Source organism: Tiliqua scincoides, chromosome 1 (assembly GCF_035046505.1).
Source record: "Tiliqua scincoides isolate rTilSci1 chromosome 1, rTilSci1.hap2, whole genome shotgun sequence".
NCBI lineage: Eukaryota > Metazoa > Chordata > Lepidosauria > Squamata > Scincidae > Tiliqua > Tiliqua scincoides.
Window position 1 is genome coordinate 99,512,720 of NC_089821.1, and position 15,605 is coordinate 99,528,324.

The following is a 15,605-nucleotide window of genomic DNA, read 5'->3' on the forward strand; positions in this document are numbered from 1 at the left end:
ACTCTGTATTGTCAATGGTTGGTTGATATAGTGCAACCATTAACAATACAAAGCTGGAAAATACAGGATACAGAGCTGCTGGGCAGGGTAGGCTCCCGATGGGAGAGAGGCATGGTACTTTGCCCTGAATAGGTGGGAATATGGGATGCTGGAAAGATGGGGGGAGGGCTGTGTGGTTGGAGAAAGATCCAGGTCTGTGTTCTGCTTTGACTTTCAAGCTGGAATGTTTGAATTCCAAGCTATGCAAAATCAACACAAGTCTGCTGTGTAATGGGACATTTGGCTGATCACATCTTAGGTTTGAAACCTAAACCGATGACATCACTTCCAGGTTAATGACATTAGGCACTTCCAGGTTAATGACATCACTTCTGGTGGGTCCCGACAGATTGTCATTCTAAAAATGGGTCCCGGTGCTAAAAAGTTTGAGAACCACTGATCTAGATAATGTACAGTATTTGAAGTGTTTGCACATTCCGAAAGTGCTATACAAATGTAGTCTTTAATAAATAGTCAAAAGAGGAAGATTAATAAAGTAATATGTATGTCTCTCACCTCATACAAAGGGATTTCTTCCTCTGTTACTGCAAAAATGAGTAACACATTGTTTTGCACAATTTTATCTATAAGCTGTCCCAATGTTGGATATTCCTGAAGACAAAAATAATAATAATAATAATAATAATAATAATAATAATAATAATAATAATAATAATAATAATAATAATAATAATAATAATAACAATGGGCCTGTTAAACTTGAAATAGTGAATCAGAAATATTGCATATTGTCTACTGGTTTACCTTAGAGAAAAACTTAGACATTGAGACCCTTTTGCATGCTCACCATTAGACTGAACTAAGAACATCCCTTATATTTTTTTTCCCACTGAGGAGCTACACACTTTCTTACTGCCCTTTAACACCAGTTTAGCACATATTAATCAAGTGATATATTTGCAGTTCCCATCACTTCTCTCTCTCAATAGCTGCTAAAGTTTCTTACTTTAGCAGTAAGTTCTCTATGAGGCTGTCTTTTGGAAGCAATCTGTGTTGACTTTCCCCAATTCATTTCAAGAACAGTTAAAAACATTATGATGAGGGACATGTGTAAAAACATGAAGTACGTTACCAACATGGTTGACATGGAGTATTCATTATTGTGATCCAAGTGGCATTCTCCATCATTTGGAATAACAATGCCTGCTAGTTTACTATCCATCCCAAAATGGGAATCGGCATCACTCACAAACACCAGCAGATGCAATGAACCATTCCTCCACCCAATTTTTTCCTAGAATAAGATGTGAACAAATATGGTTTGCATTCAGATAATGACAGAGGTCGTGGCATAAACCTACGCACAAAATACTTCTACAGTATTTCCTTTCAGAGAAACAGAGGCAAGAGCCAGATGATACCATTCTTTGATACCATTGACTGCACCTGGGTCTGCAACTGTGAGGGCAAAATACACCTATAAATCAGGTTTTATTATTCTGAACCACTCTGAAAACTGCCTTGGTTGAAAAGTGATATACTACAAATATTGTTAAATAAATGAATGTGTAGAACTGTAATTTGTCTATAATGTTCTGCACTCCCAAATTTGAGTCTAAAGGATAATAACTAGCAGATGAAACAAGGAAAGTGAATTTTAAATCAATATCCATCCTTGTGTTAGTTCTTTAATAATGTTTTCTCCCTTTGCCATCATTATTTGTGATTGCCAAATGTGAGATGGTTTTTCATGGATAAGATGAAAGACCATTAAGAGTTCTTTGTCCCTCTTGAGAGACTATCACTGTTAAGCCTTCCGGCTGGAATTATATATTATTGACTAGAATTCATAAACTACCTAATTGCCTATTGAAAGTACTGTATCTCTTTTCAAGTCAGAGACTTTAATATGCCTAATTAATTAATCAATCTTTAATCCATATGTTCACCAATATTGTGCCAATATTAGTGTATCAATATTGGCTATAACCACTGCTGCTGCCAGGTTTCTGGGGCAGTGGGCTCCCCAAGTGCTCTATTTTCCTCTGATAGTGCATTGGACACTGCCATGATATCACTGGGTTCAGGGGACAGCCTAATTAGGAGGGTCCTCCGGTGAGTGTAAACCATTGCACAGTGCCTGATCTGGAAAACCCATGATGTTACTCTGGTTATATCTCAGGAATCTGCTCCTTCTTTATATTCCTGTTCAAGAACTTTCAGCTTCTCCTAGTGTTCTCATTGTGGCTAACCAACTGAAGAAGCCTAGGGAGTGGGAACAAGGAAGATCCCCTTTCTGGCTATGTTGCCCACTTTATGGAATACCTCCCAAAGGAGGTGATCTGGCTGACCTCTTCATTGCCCAGTTTTAAGCATGCACTTTTAAAATGTATTTTTTTTTAGTTACTGCCTTTAAAATGTTTTGCATTATTACTGCTACAACTGAGTTTTTAAAGTTTGATTGTTTATTGTAACTAACACATTTATTATTTTATTTTAAACCTTGAACTTACTCTTGGAGAAATATAAGAATTCAAATGTCAATATGATTACAAAATAAAATAAAGATATTAAAATCTATGGATGCTTACTGGATGATTAATATCACGGGAAATGTGAATTTTAGTTACAAGTATTTATGAGATCAGATTTTTCAGATTACTGGGTAGTTATACAAAGAGAGATGGGTCTCAGATCCACAGGCTGCTTTTGAGAAGGGATTCAATTTGTTTCTGAAGTGGTCAGAATGGATGAGTCTGTGAGCCTGTTTCCTCCTGGAGACAGACAGAAGCCTGGTTTCCTGTCCTAAATTGATTTAATTATGCTGTTTGGAAACATATAATTGAAACATTTAAATATTCTCTAGGCACACTAATAATGCCTTATTCCAAAGTAACATTAGAATTAGAACAGAGTGTAAAGTAAGACGTTCTTTTCTGTTTTTTCTGAAACTTGATGATTAAGGCCTGTTTCTGATTCTGATGTGAATTCTGATGTGAATGGCTTCATCAGATTTGGACTCATCAGAATGCATAAAATGGAAGCAAAGAATAGAATTAAATTCTGATTATTTCAGATGAATTTGAAATTTGTGAGGACTTCTTAACCAAGGTGAAAGTAGCAGCAAAATTAACTTGATAGTTTTGATTGGTCCACAAAAATGAATATTAAGTCCATTTATTTCCTTACCTTACAAACAGCTGCCTGCATAATTGCGTCAAAACCTCCCTCTGGAGTGTCTATATTTGCACTAATTCTCTGTTTTTTCACAATTTCGTTGAACTTTTCAGAGTCATTTGTCAATGGCAGAACATGCTTGTATCCAAATGTTGGTGAGCAATCATATGGTACATTTCTGTAAAATAAATGTCGTACACATATATATCATAGGACAATGCTGCAGATCAGATGAAGGACCTTCGACATATATATGGAGGGGTCACATCACTGCTTCCGGTGCTCTGTACTGCATTTTTACCATGCCAGACAGAGGGTAACCAAGACTTCCCAAGTCTATCTGAGACTTAGTATATGAAGAGGGATTCAAACCTGCCCTTCCCAGGCATACCAATTATCCATCAGACTGCGATGCTTCTCCTAGCTTTACCATTTGCTAAAGTAAATGGTTTACAAGGCACAACAAATGACTAACACTTGGATGATTCCCTCCCCCTTTAGATAAAACAACACTGCAAAATGTTCCAAACCTTAGACTTTATCAGAGACATATAAGAAAAGATGCAAAAGAGCAAGTAGAAAAGGGCAAAACTTTAAATCATTAAAGCCATGAAGTAAATCAATCAAACTTATGTTTAAAGCCAAAAATTGCACTCAGATTCATTGGAAATGCTTCAAGAGAGATGGAGGAGGGATTTTGGCCCCAGCAGTCATTGATTTTTGCTGCCAACCTGCAAGGATTCTGTATGTCTTCAGGCACCGTGTTGATGAATGGTGAAACTGGTTTTTCGACAAAAGACCCAAAACCCAGCTGAAAGTTACTTGTAAGCTTCGACATTTCTTTGGACAGGGTAGAGCCAAGTCCCTTTATGGTTTTCAGATCATCATTCATGGAAGCCGAAAGATCCATGAGGTAATAGAGGTCAACTGGATAATCCTCTGTCTGACGAACACTGATCTGTATCATTGCTTCATTTCCTTGTTGAGCCACAGGGGAAATACAAAACAAATTAACACAGCTATGGTTAGAGAGTGAAAAGGGAAATACAGTATTGATTGGATCTGTTTGTTTTTGATGCTACACAGTATTATTTTTGATAACAAAATTGTAACAAAGTAGATTGAACTTGGCAGGACAGGCCTTTCGGGAGCTGAGTCTCAGGCCTACTTCACGTATGAGGTTTTCCCCGGCATGTGTAAAATGGGATCTATTCAGTAGACAAGTAGCAGAAAAGAGGTTTCATGCATGTACAGCTCCTGGGGACTAAATGCCAAGTGTCCAGCGACACTGCATACCTGACCTGGAGACATTGTGTTCTGCACACAGACCTAGGGAACCAGATTGTGAACAGAACATATGAAGCTGCCTTCTAACCATGCCAGCAAAGCATCCTGAGAGTCACACAGGAAAAACATTGATAGACAATGTCTTTGAGAAGTCTGACGCTTAACTAGAGAAGCATGTTGATTATGTCTCATTGATTTGGGGGGGGGGGGGGCTGCTACTGACATGAGACTGTTGGTTACATGTGAAGGTTAGATATCATTCCAGTGAACCCATGTGCCAATTGCTGTTCTTATTGATAGTTATGGAATTTATTTATCAAATGTGTTCTGGTAACGCATACACCTGATTACATTATAATCTGCAATGCTCACTGCACAAACAATATGGAGTTTCCATGTTGTGTGTGACAAACAAATGTTGCAGTGGGAGCAGAACAAAGGAAGAACTAAATCTTCACCTGCATAGATATAAGGTGTGGTTGTCTAGGAAAAAAAAATATGAATGAATATCAGCAGTGCTGCTGCCCTTCCCGGCCTCGATCCGCCCTCCTTCCCACTCCATGCTGCTGATTCCCACCTCCCACCCACCCCCTGTGCTTTCCTTCTGGTGCCAGGGCTCCTTGGTGGGCTATGCTCTATGGTGTATCACCATTTGCAAGAGCCATAAACCATGCTGTCCTGCCAGAACGCAAGTTCCTGTGGTGCAGCAGCCCAAAAGGACTGGGCTCTATGCTACGAAAGGAAAGTTTACATTTAGGAACTGCATAACTTACCTGGCCGCAGCAGAAGAGTTAGCTTTTGAGGAGAAATCTGCGTAACGTCTAAGCTGTTTTCCTGAGGTCCTTCACTAAGGGGCTTGTTTGTGTGGATCATTACTTTAGAAACGGGAAATTCAATGAAATTTGACTGGCATCCTTTCGATGTTAGCTCTTCAGGAGTGTCACACCTTAGATGAATTTCAGATGGGTCAGTAAAATTCTGAAGCAAAGAGTGAAAGAACTGGATGTAACTCTTGCACGGTACAATGTAAGTTGAACATATGAAGCTGCATTGTACAGTTTTTGTTCAGAAACATGAGGATGTTCTGATGTAGTATTTTATTCCTTGGAAGTGCCTTTGAAATGGTACTCAGAAAAATAGTATGTCAGAATTGATCATCTGAGTGCATTATCAGGAAGGCTCTATGAACAGGAATTATGGGCTTAGGGCACAATCCTAACCAGGTCTACTCAGAAGTAAGTCCTATTTTGTTCAGTGGGGTTTACTCTCAGGAAAGTGTATTTAGGATTGCAGCCTTAGTGTCCAATCCTAAACTGGCCCAGCGCAGGCACTGAGCCCTAGTGCTAGAAAGCATATTTATGGCACCTGGTGAGTAGGGAGTGTTGGTGCTGGACTCATGCCAGTCAGGCACCAGACCCTATACTAGCAGGAAGAGAATGTGATGCCGACAGGGATAAGTGCAACTGCCAGGTGGCAGTGTGGCCTCTGGGGGGTGGAGAGAGGGCGAAGTGGGGGGGAGGAACCAGAGGCAGAAAGAGGGTGGGAATGGCAGAGCTCTGCTCCGCTGTACCCTGAACTGTATGTCGGGCTGAAAGGCCCAACACGAAGTCTCTCAAGTCTGCTCTGCCAAAATAGCTGGTGCAAACTTGAGAAGCTCCATTACACGGCTTGGGGCTTTCCCTGGGGGGAAGGTGATGAAAGTCCCCTTCCCCCAAGGAGAGCTACAGCTGCTTCTTTGCAGCTGCTGGATATAGTGGTAGCCACTTTGGTACCTCTGCTCCAGCGGGCTCCAGGAAGCTCAGGCTTAGTAGTAGCCCAATTACAGCTGTATTTTTTTTTCCTGGAAATGCTGTGAGAAAAAACGGTCTGACGAGACCATTTCCATATGAGCAAAAAATACTGCACCAGACTAATTCTTAAAAGTACTCTTTTGGAGGAATATCTGATGTCAGAAGCAACCAGTGACAGGATAATTGGAGATGGAGGTGGTTCTGGTTTCCAACTTTAACTGTCCTTTTGACTATGAGTTGGCCATTTTTGTCCCACTGTAACATTTCTTGTTTTAGTTAGTCTGGAGTAAGAAGCCTGTACAACTCACAGCCCAACCTTATCTCCCACCACCAGCACTGATGCAGCTGCACCAAAAAGGCACACTCTGCACCCGAAGGCAAACAGGCCATATGCCACCTATTATGTCTGGCATGTCTGACATGTGTGGCATGTCTGAGGAGGGAAAAGGGGTGGAAGGTTTTTCAGAAGAGGGGATAAGATCCTGCATGGGCTGTTGCTGCCAGAACCATCCCTTCCCCACCCCAGTTTTCTCCCTTGGAATGCTGCCCAATCCCCCCTCCCCCCAAACTGGCTTACCTGCTTTGTGGTGACCTACCACTCCACACCTACCACTCCAAAATACCCATTAGTGGCGCACTGTGTGTGCTGCCATATGACCTTTTACAACAGTAGAACTCTGTTCCACTGTTGAAAGCCCATGGATAAAATTAGGCCACCAGTCATTTTAATGCTCTGACAAGGCTAAGTCTCTGCTTTTCTCAAGATTAAATTAGCCTGAAATTCCACATGGTTCTTGGCAGCTGTGTCACTTGGCTGTTTAACTCCCCAAAAGAGAAGCTTGGCCTTTGAATTAGAAATATTCTTGGAATAACTTCACTGAGAATCCACCCTCAAAATAATATATAAACCAGTGGTTCCCAAACGTTTTTGACTGGCAGCTCCCTTGACCTACAGGCCATTGACTGCAGTTACCCATTAGGGCTAAAATCCTATACACTGTATGGGGTGCTGAGTTTTTTGCAATATTCTGCGGCTCCCCTGGCTGGTTTCTGCAGCTCCCTGGAGAGCCACTGCTCACAGTTTGGGAACCACTGGTATAAACATAGACTTTACAACACATAAGAATTTATTTAAAACAGGATTGCTGTTCCTCCAGAAACCAAATTTTGCACAGAGGTATTCAAATGGGATTTTCTTTTGCTTCTTTTTGAGTTGACCGTCAAGCTCCCACAATAGAATCAGGATTCCTGTATGTAAAAGTCACCTACCACTACAAAAAATTTAGAGACAGAAATGTATGATTACCTTTTGCAAAATACTCTTAATCTGCTGGTTTTTAAGGAAAGACGCCTTAAAATGTTAGTCCATATTATAGGGATGCTCTGAGTCAGTACTTTTCCCAACAGACTGTGAGGGCACTTGTAAAAAAACAAAAAATGCAAGCAGTGTGTTCATCCCTTAGAAAAATATAAACAGCAGCTGTACCTTTATTGGTATAATAAAGTGTCATTAATCAAATATATTTGATATAATAATGCCTTTATTGGGAGTATCAAAAAGTCACAAAGTGTTCACAAGACTCTTCTTCAGGATAACCATTAAACCCAGAAACAGAGAGAAAAATGTGTTGCTACTAAAGGGCATGTTAGAAGCTCCCTATGTGGCAGTCTCAAGAACGATGGTGATTCAAAACACTCTTTGAAGACTGATTCCATTAACTTTTGTCCTGTGCAAAAGATTTTAGATTACACTGAAGGACAGCATATGATGAAGGACTTGATTGTTTGGCCAAGTCTTGACAGTCTAGTGTTGTCAATTTGCTCAGTGTTTTAATATGCACATATTATCACAAAGCTGAACTAAAATTAATCAAACAGGAATTAATATCAATGCCTGCAGTAGGAAACAGTCGCATGAGAACTTGCATGGCACAGAAATGAAATGTTATAGATATGGGAATCTCTATGAGGGATGCTGCAATGGTCCCTCATGCTACCTGTGAACTTGTCTTGATTTGAGTTCTGGGAAAGTAGGACTGACTCTGTCTGTCTGTCTGTCTGTCTGTCTGTCCAAAACCACTTTCCAATTTTAAAAATGTATTCCTCATACTTAGCTGATATGAGCTGTACATAGATGCAACTGGAAATGTTCCCATGATCATGGTGGCTGGAAAAAAAAAGCAATGCTCTAATTGTAGAATGCTGCCCCGGTGTATCCATGCATTGCCTGATTTCAGGCCATTACAAGCATAGTTAAGCCTGATGTTCTGTGGCTCCTTGCATTCAAGGAGAAAATGAATGTGTGAATGCGTCCTTAGCATTTTGACAGCAGTACTGTTTCCCCCTGTGATCCCCAGCAGCCCCTGGAGGCTTGGCAAGGCATGCTCAGGGCTGCGCTCAGAGGCTGGCTCCCACAGTGCCTGACAATGATATCATTGCCAGGTGCCAACGGTTGAGAATATACTGTGAGGAAGGGTAGACACCTGGTATCAGGGCCAGCCTTAGGGCAATTTGACCAGTTTGGCTAAACTGGGGCCCCAAACCTGGGGCAGCGAGAGGAGCACCTGCAGCCATATTCAGCATCTGGTCAGGAGGTCTGGTCTAGAGGATAGAGCCTCCATCTGCCTGAAGATAACATCCACAAGGTCGCCAGTTCAAGGCCACCGGCACCGTGCGACCTTGAAGCAGCTGACAAGCTGAAGCCGAGCTATTTCCATCTGCTCTGAGCGTGGGAGGATGGAGGCCAGAATGTGAAGTCAGATCGGAATGAAACATCTTGAATGTAGTGGTTCTTGAAAGAAAGAACCTTCTTTCAATTGTAAAAATCCCTATTTAATAAGGGATTTAAATAAAAAGCCTGCCTATGTAAACCGCCTTGAATAAAGTCTTGAATAAAGACCAAGAAAGGCGGTATATAAATACCTGTTATTATTATTATTATTATCTCGCTCTGCAGCTGATATTCTGGCATGGAATCGTCCATGCTGTGGCATTGTGAGGAGAGTGTGGTGAGTAGAGCATTCCACTGGGCAGCCCTTCCCCCCGCTTGCCCCTGGGTACAATGGCTTGGAATCGTGCCCCCCCCAAGCAGTTGGCACTGACACAGCTGCTGGTGGCCTTACCCCTGCTTCACCCCTGCTGCTCATCCTGTGAGTAGGGATGCCCTGCAGAGGTGGGTGCCCTCACAAAAATGGTTTGCATTGGGCCAGCTCTGGCTGTATCAGCTCTTAGAAAGGGCTGCCACTCTTGGGACAAAGAGGCTGGAAGGAAAGAAACACAAGAGGAGAAGGAAGAAGACTGGGAGAAAAAGATTAAAGCAGCAAATAAAGAACTATATGGAAAGGGAGGGAGGGAGTTATAAAGGAGCCCTGAGAAACCTCTATTTCGATCAGGAGGAGAAGGAAAAGGAAGAGGAAATAGATGCAGAACAGAGCAAAACCATAGAGAAGGGGGGCAAAAAACCAAGCAAAGGAGAGAGTGAAAAAGGGAAAAAGGGGGAAGAGGTGTGGAACTGCCCTGTCTAGCTCCAAAGTCCCATACACAGAACCAGGTGGGACCTCTAGCTACACCACTGATGCCACCCAATACAAAGAAAATGTTCTGAAAATTTATTTATTTGTTTATTTAAAAGATGTCTTCATAAGAGCATAAGAACAGCCCCACTGGATCAGGCCATAGGCCCATCTAGTCCAGCTTCCTGTATCTCACAGTGGCCCACCAAATGCCCCAGGGAGCACACCAGATAACAAGAGACCTCATTCTGGTGCCCTCCCTTGCATCTGGCATTCTGACATAGCCCATTTCTAAAATCAGGAGGTTGCGCATACACATCATGGCTTGTAATCCATAATGGATTTTTCCTCCAGAAACTTCTCCAATCCCCTTTTAAAGGCATCCAGGCCAGATGCCATCACCACATCCTGTAGCAAGGAGTTCCACAGACCAACCACACGCTGAGAAATACTTTCTTTTGTCTGTCCTAACTCTCCCAACACTCAATTTTAGTGGATGTCCCCTGGTTCTGGTGTTATATGAGAGTCTAAAGAACATCTCTCTATCCACTTTATCCTTCCCATGCATAATTTTGTATGTCTCAATCATGTCCCCCCTCAGGCGTCTCTTTACTAGGCTGAAGAGGCCCAAACGCCGTAGCCTTTCCTCATAAGGAAGATGCCCCAGCCCAGCAATCATCTTAGTCGCTCTCTTTTGCACCTTTTCCATTTCCACTATGTCCTTTTTGAGATGCGGCGACCAGAACTGGACACAATACTCCAGTGTGGCCTTACCATAGATTTGTACAACGGCATTATAATATTAGCTGTTTTGTTCTCAATACCTTTTCTAATGATCTCCCCGCCTTTCCTCCTTGAAAGCAGATGTCCAAGGTGACTTATAATTTATAGAGTCAAAAATAAATAAACAAAAATAAAAATACAGTATACAATAGAGTTAAAAAAATTAGAAAATACAGTATACAATAGAAAAAGAAAATACAATGGGGGGAACACCAGTTGGAGGCGGGCAAAAATATTCAAGGAACTGCTGCAGAGGCAACTGCTATGGCGGCACTTGCAGGAAAGCCCCCTCAGATGACCTAAGAGGGCGGGCTGGAATATATGGGAAAAGGCGGTCCCTCAGATAACCTGATAATGCCTTCAAGAGGACAGACTAGAGCATCAAGGTTTAGGATCGAACGTGAAAATGCAAGTAATGGAATACTGAGCAATGCCCAGTAGGCCATAATTTCTGCACTGGATATTTTGAACCTGATCCTGAATAAGAAACAGTTTTACAGAATGCTTTCTCTAAGTACTGTATATGTTGTGAAAACAATGCCTGATGCTGTTACTTAGAAGCTGCCCTTCATAGCCAAAGGTACTAATTTTTTTGGCAATTCTGAGCATGCACTTGGAAACCAGTATGTGGAATCAGAGAAACTCTCCTTTCATCTCAGAAGAAAAGGAGGGGTATAATTCAGTCACTGTAGAGCTCACTCAATTCCCTTTGATTTCAATACTTGCAAGTTTAGCATTTGCTGAAAATCTCCCATCAAAATAAACTGAACTTACAAATGCTTACTTTTGGCTGGCTCATATCGGAGGTTTCCAGCTGTCTGAATTAGGCAGACACATTTAAAAATATGACAATAGCACCTTTGCAAGTTTCCAGGCTGTATGTGAGGATCTCCTTGCCAGGTGTTGGATTTCTTTTGTTTTAGTCCACCTTAGAGCATTTTTGAATATGAACAGGATCAGATTCAGAACCTATTTTTGCACATGCCTGATCAAGCACTAGTTATATATCATGTAGCTTCTGTAGGTTCCTTAGGTCTCCATCCTTTTCACAAACCTTTTCTAGTCATGTCCTCTTATCTCTATGCCTCTGCTTCAAGTCACTTCTCCATACATTTTTCTGGTGTGCACCCATTACACAGCTATGTCATGTTCTACTTATCCCAAACCCTCCAAAACATGCAAACCTCAAATTTCAGAGTTAGAATAAAATGCATATGTTGATCAATCTTTTGGAAAAGAAACTTTTTTAAAAAATGTGGTGGTTTTGGAAGGAAGGTGTTTGTATGATTTTAAGTTGTTTTATAGCACAATCCTATCTTGCACTGGAACAGGCAGACCCGGAGGCCTGTGCTGTATCCAGAGCAAGATTGGGGCCAGAAGTGGCTCAGCTGGAAGCAAAGGGAAACTCTTCCCCTTACCCCCAGATAAGCCACCAGAGTCCCAATGTGTCTCCTTGGACCTGCGCCACTTCAGGAGGTGGCACAAGTCCAAGGAGAATGGAGTGGCTTGGAGCTGCTCTGCGCTGCTTGGGGAATAGGGTTGGGATCCAGCATAACTGCCGGATGCCAGCATCGCCTCCCACTCCCCACCCGCTCGCCCGCCTGCCCCCTGGAATGCCCTCCACCCACCTTCCCCTGCCTTGGAACACCTCCCTCTCACCTCTTCCCCGGTTTCCCCAGACCCCTGCGTTGGCCAAGGTCAGACGACACAACCTTCCCTCTCTGCATCAGTGCAGAGGCTGTATGCAACCTCCATGGGCTGGCCCACATCCCTGTGTCAGCCCAGCTGACTCACGAGGAGACACAAACATGCTTGATGGCACATTTGTGACTCTCCTGGGCTGGTGCAAGGGACTTGTGCCAGCCTAATACAAGGTTAGGATTGCGCCCATAATATTTTAAATCATGTTTTTGTTAGTTGCCATGAGATCAATGGAGATGAAAGGTGGGATATAAATGTTAATAATCAATACGAGTTATTTATTCTGACCAGAATTAAAAAAAATAATAACCTAACCAGCTAGTCCTACAGTGCATACACCCAAATTGATTTTGGACATGTGCCTCTCAAACATAAAGTCAGCCATAGTGCCACAGAGAGGATAATCTATTCAAGAATGTAAGAAAAGCCCTGCTGGATTAGGCCAAAGGGGGCCCATTAGGTTCACCATCCTGTTATTCAGAGTGAACCATCAGCTGCTTCTGGGAAATGCACAACCAGGAAAAAAGGCACATTACTGTCCAGTCATTGCTTGTCTGTAATTGATATTTAAAGGCATACAGCTGCTAAACCAGAGCTGGCACATCATAACCATGAGTAGTAGTCAGATCTACCCTCCATGAGTGTGTCCAATATCCTTTTAAAGCATTCAGGACCCTGGCTATCACCACGTCTTGTGGCAACTAATTTCACAAACTAATTATGCATTGTGTGAAAAAGTTCTTTTTTGTCCATCCTAAATCTGCTGCCAATCTGTTTCATCGAATGACCACTGGCCTAACAATGTGAGAGATGGAGAAAAACTGGGTTCTGGGAAAATAGAACTCTTCCACCCCCCCACCCCCCATTCTCTTTATACCATACATAATATGCCCTGGTCTTGCTCTCCTTAATCACCTTTTTCCCAAGCTGGGAGCCCCAAACTCTGAAATGTGACTTGTGCAATAGGGTTGGGGGTCGGCTGTGAATTCAAAATAAGCAAATATTTCACTAGGTGTGCACAGTGATCCTTGGGCAGTTTGGGTCTAGGGTAGATTTTTTGATGACGCCTTTGAATGTAGATTTAAATCCTGCTTCAGGGCAGGATTTGAAGAGAGCTTCAGATAGAGGCAGACCTTGTCATGTCAACCTCTGTTATTTTCATTGCTTTCAAATGTTTGAGATAATTTAATTTACCTCTTGAAAACACCAGGCACAGTGTGGTCCAGAAGACAAACAATCTTCACAAGTCACTGCACTCCCGGGATCACAATTCCCTATATTTCAGAGTAAGAAAGCAGAAAACATTAGTACGCATGGCTGGATAATTATTCCAGGTATGAAACATTACCTGGGTTGTCCTGCCTTCACACAAAACTGCTTGCAGACTAGTCGGCTGCCAAATCAAATAAAGCAAAACTATGCCAAAAAAAATGCCCAAAACAGCTATGTCCAAAACTATGCCCGAAAATGCCATGCAAAATATGATCATTATTAACAAAATTATGTTAAAAACAATTTGAACTGAATTTATCTTTTTCCAAGACCAGAATAAGAATAAGGCAGATATTTACTGAATACCTCTTCCCCCCATTTTTAACCTGTTTTGTGTCCTAACTAACCCAATTCTTCATGCAGTCAGATTGGCAAAAGATTCCTCTTTGTATCCTAGACATTAGTTGTCTGCATTTGGATGTATTTGTTCTGAAAGTTGAAAAAGTATCAAGTACAGCAAACATTCAGCCGCACTGCAAGTAGAAGATATGCTGCAAATTCTCACATAATTCGTTTGTAAAATTAAACAAACATTTGGTGTAGGTTCCATGGTCACACAATTAAAACAATCTAGACTCAATTAAAAAGCACACACACAGTAATCAAGCAGAAAGTAGAGTTCCATGCATGATGTGAGCAGTTTACGAACTTAAAATAGTGAACAAGTGTATTGTGGAAAACAAGCTTTTAATAGGTAACTCATCACCTGTTAAGCCTTACCTTGTACATTGTTATTTCTTTGCAGAAATAGAAACAAAAGGCAAATCAATTCAATCCCCATTCGCTTTCAGTTCTGGCTGCGCATACAAAACATATCAAAAATGAATTACATCCAGCTTAACAGGATCAGTTCAGAAACTTTCAGGTCATGAAGTATTCCAATGTATTTGTTGAGAACGTCAGCCCACAAACCTTTCAGGATAAAACTTTTACTAAGCTACCAGAACTGGATTAGTATGAACAAAAAGTGAATACTGGTTAGGTAGACAGCAAGCTGTTTGTAAAGCTACCGGAATGGTTATGGAATCCAACACAGTTCTTTATCTTACTTCCTTGTTCCCCTTATAAGGAAGACAGGTATAGTCAGAAGAAGGTGGGGAAATTCATACAGGTACAGTACTGTGTGTACTTTTTTTAAAAATCCACAGGAGGAGTCTTACAGAGCTCTGAGAGCTTCACCAGGTACACATAAACTCTTGAACGTAATACTTTTGAGATTCTTATATGGGCCTGAGAATCATCCTTTAAAAATTTAGCTCACTATATTACTTGAATGACAATACAGTACAGTGATTTGGATAAAATACCTGGAGAGTTGTATAAATTCCATTTTTTTCCAAACCGTAACAAATCAATTCTGAAAAGGAAAAAAATAAATCACCATTATATAAACCAACTATCTACTAAGCCTGACAAGTGGTCCTCAGGTGAGGGTGCGCCTCTTAACTAGAGATGCCAAGCATTGAACCCGGAACCTTCTGCCTGCACAGTGTCTGCTCTGCCACTGAGCTATGGTATCTTCAGTATGGTGCAAACTCAGCCAGCAACATAGGCATGCTTGTGCCCAAACATTACACAAACAGAGCACAGCATGAGGTCCACATCTGACCCCACTTTTTGACACTTTTGACTTACTGTATCTAAAGGTACCCGCATAGCCATTTATTGATTTGCCTGCCACAGCCTCAAATTTTGAGAGCATTTAGCAAAGAGTTAGCTCATTCTGAACAACTTCTGTGATGGACTTCATTTGCCTAATAGATAAAGGAGTCCCTGGCCGAAGATACAACCTACTTTGCTGCTGAGTTATGAGACAGTCTTAAGGAAAATGTTCTGCTGTTGTAGATGTCATTGTAGTAGCCCACTAAGCACAGAACCACATGTTATTCATGTATCAGAACTCTCATGTACTAGTATATTTCCAATTCACTTGTTGTCATTTGTAAAACTGTATTCCTCCATTTGTAAAACTGTGGCTGCAATCCTAACCACATTCTCCTGACAGTAAGCCCCATTGAACAAAATAGGACTTATTTCTGAGTAGACCTGGTTAGGATTGTGCCCTGTATTTCAGTTAAATGAC

At 41.6% G+C, this 15,605-nt stretch overlaps 1 protein-coding gene across 4 annotated transcripts in view; it reads right to left on the reverse strand.

The window, feature by feature from the left end:
* The window catches only part of ITGB6 (integrin subunit beta 6), an 85,180-nt gene that overhangs the window by 28,287 nt on the left and 41,288 nt on the right, over positions 1 to 15,605 (reverse strand). For 3 of the 4 annotated variants that reach the window (XM_066612070.1, XM_066612069.1, XM_066612071.1), the window contains 8 exons: positions 14,830 to 14,879; positions 14,243 to 14,319; positions 13,445 to 13,524; positions 5,238 to 5,442; positions 3,909 to 4,155; positions 3,190 to 3,355; positions 1,133 to 1,294; positions 556 to 651 (listed from right to left, as the gene is read on the reverse strand). In XM_066612070.1, the coding sequence (XP_066468167.1) occupies positions 556 to 651; positions 1,133 to 1,294; positions 3,190 to 3,355; positions 3,909 to 4,155; positions 5,238 to 5,442; positions 13,445 to 13,524; positions 14,243 to 14,303 (1,017 nt within the window). In that variant the 5' untranslated portion in view covers positions 14,304 to 14,319; positions 14,830 to 14,879. Of the gene's footprint in view, positions 1 to 555; positions 652 to 1,132; positions 1,295 to 3,189; positions 3,356 to 3,908; positions 4,156 to 5,237; positions 5,443 to 13,444; positions 13,525 to 14,242; positions 14,320 to 14,829; positions 14,880 to 15,605 lie in introns of those variants that run through there. The other variant, XM_066612072.1, reaches the window with a different exon arrangement.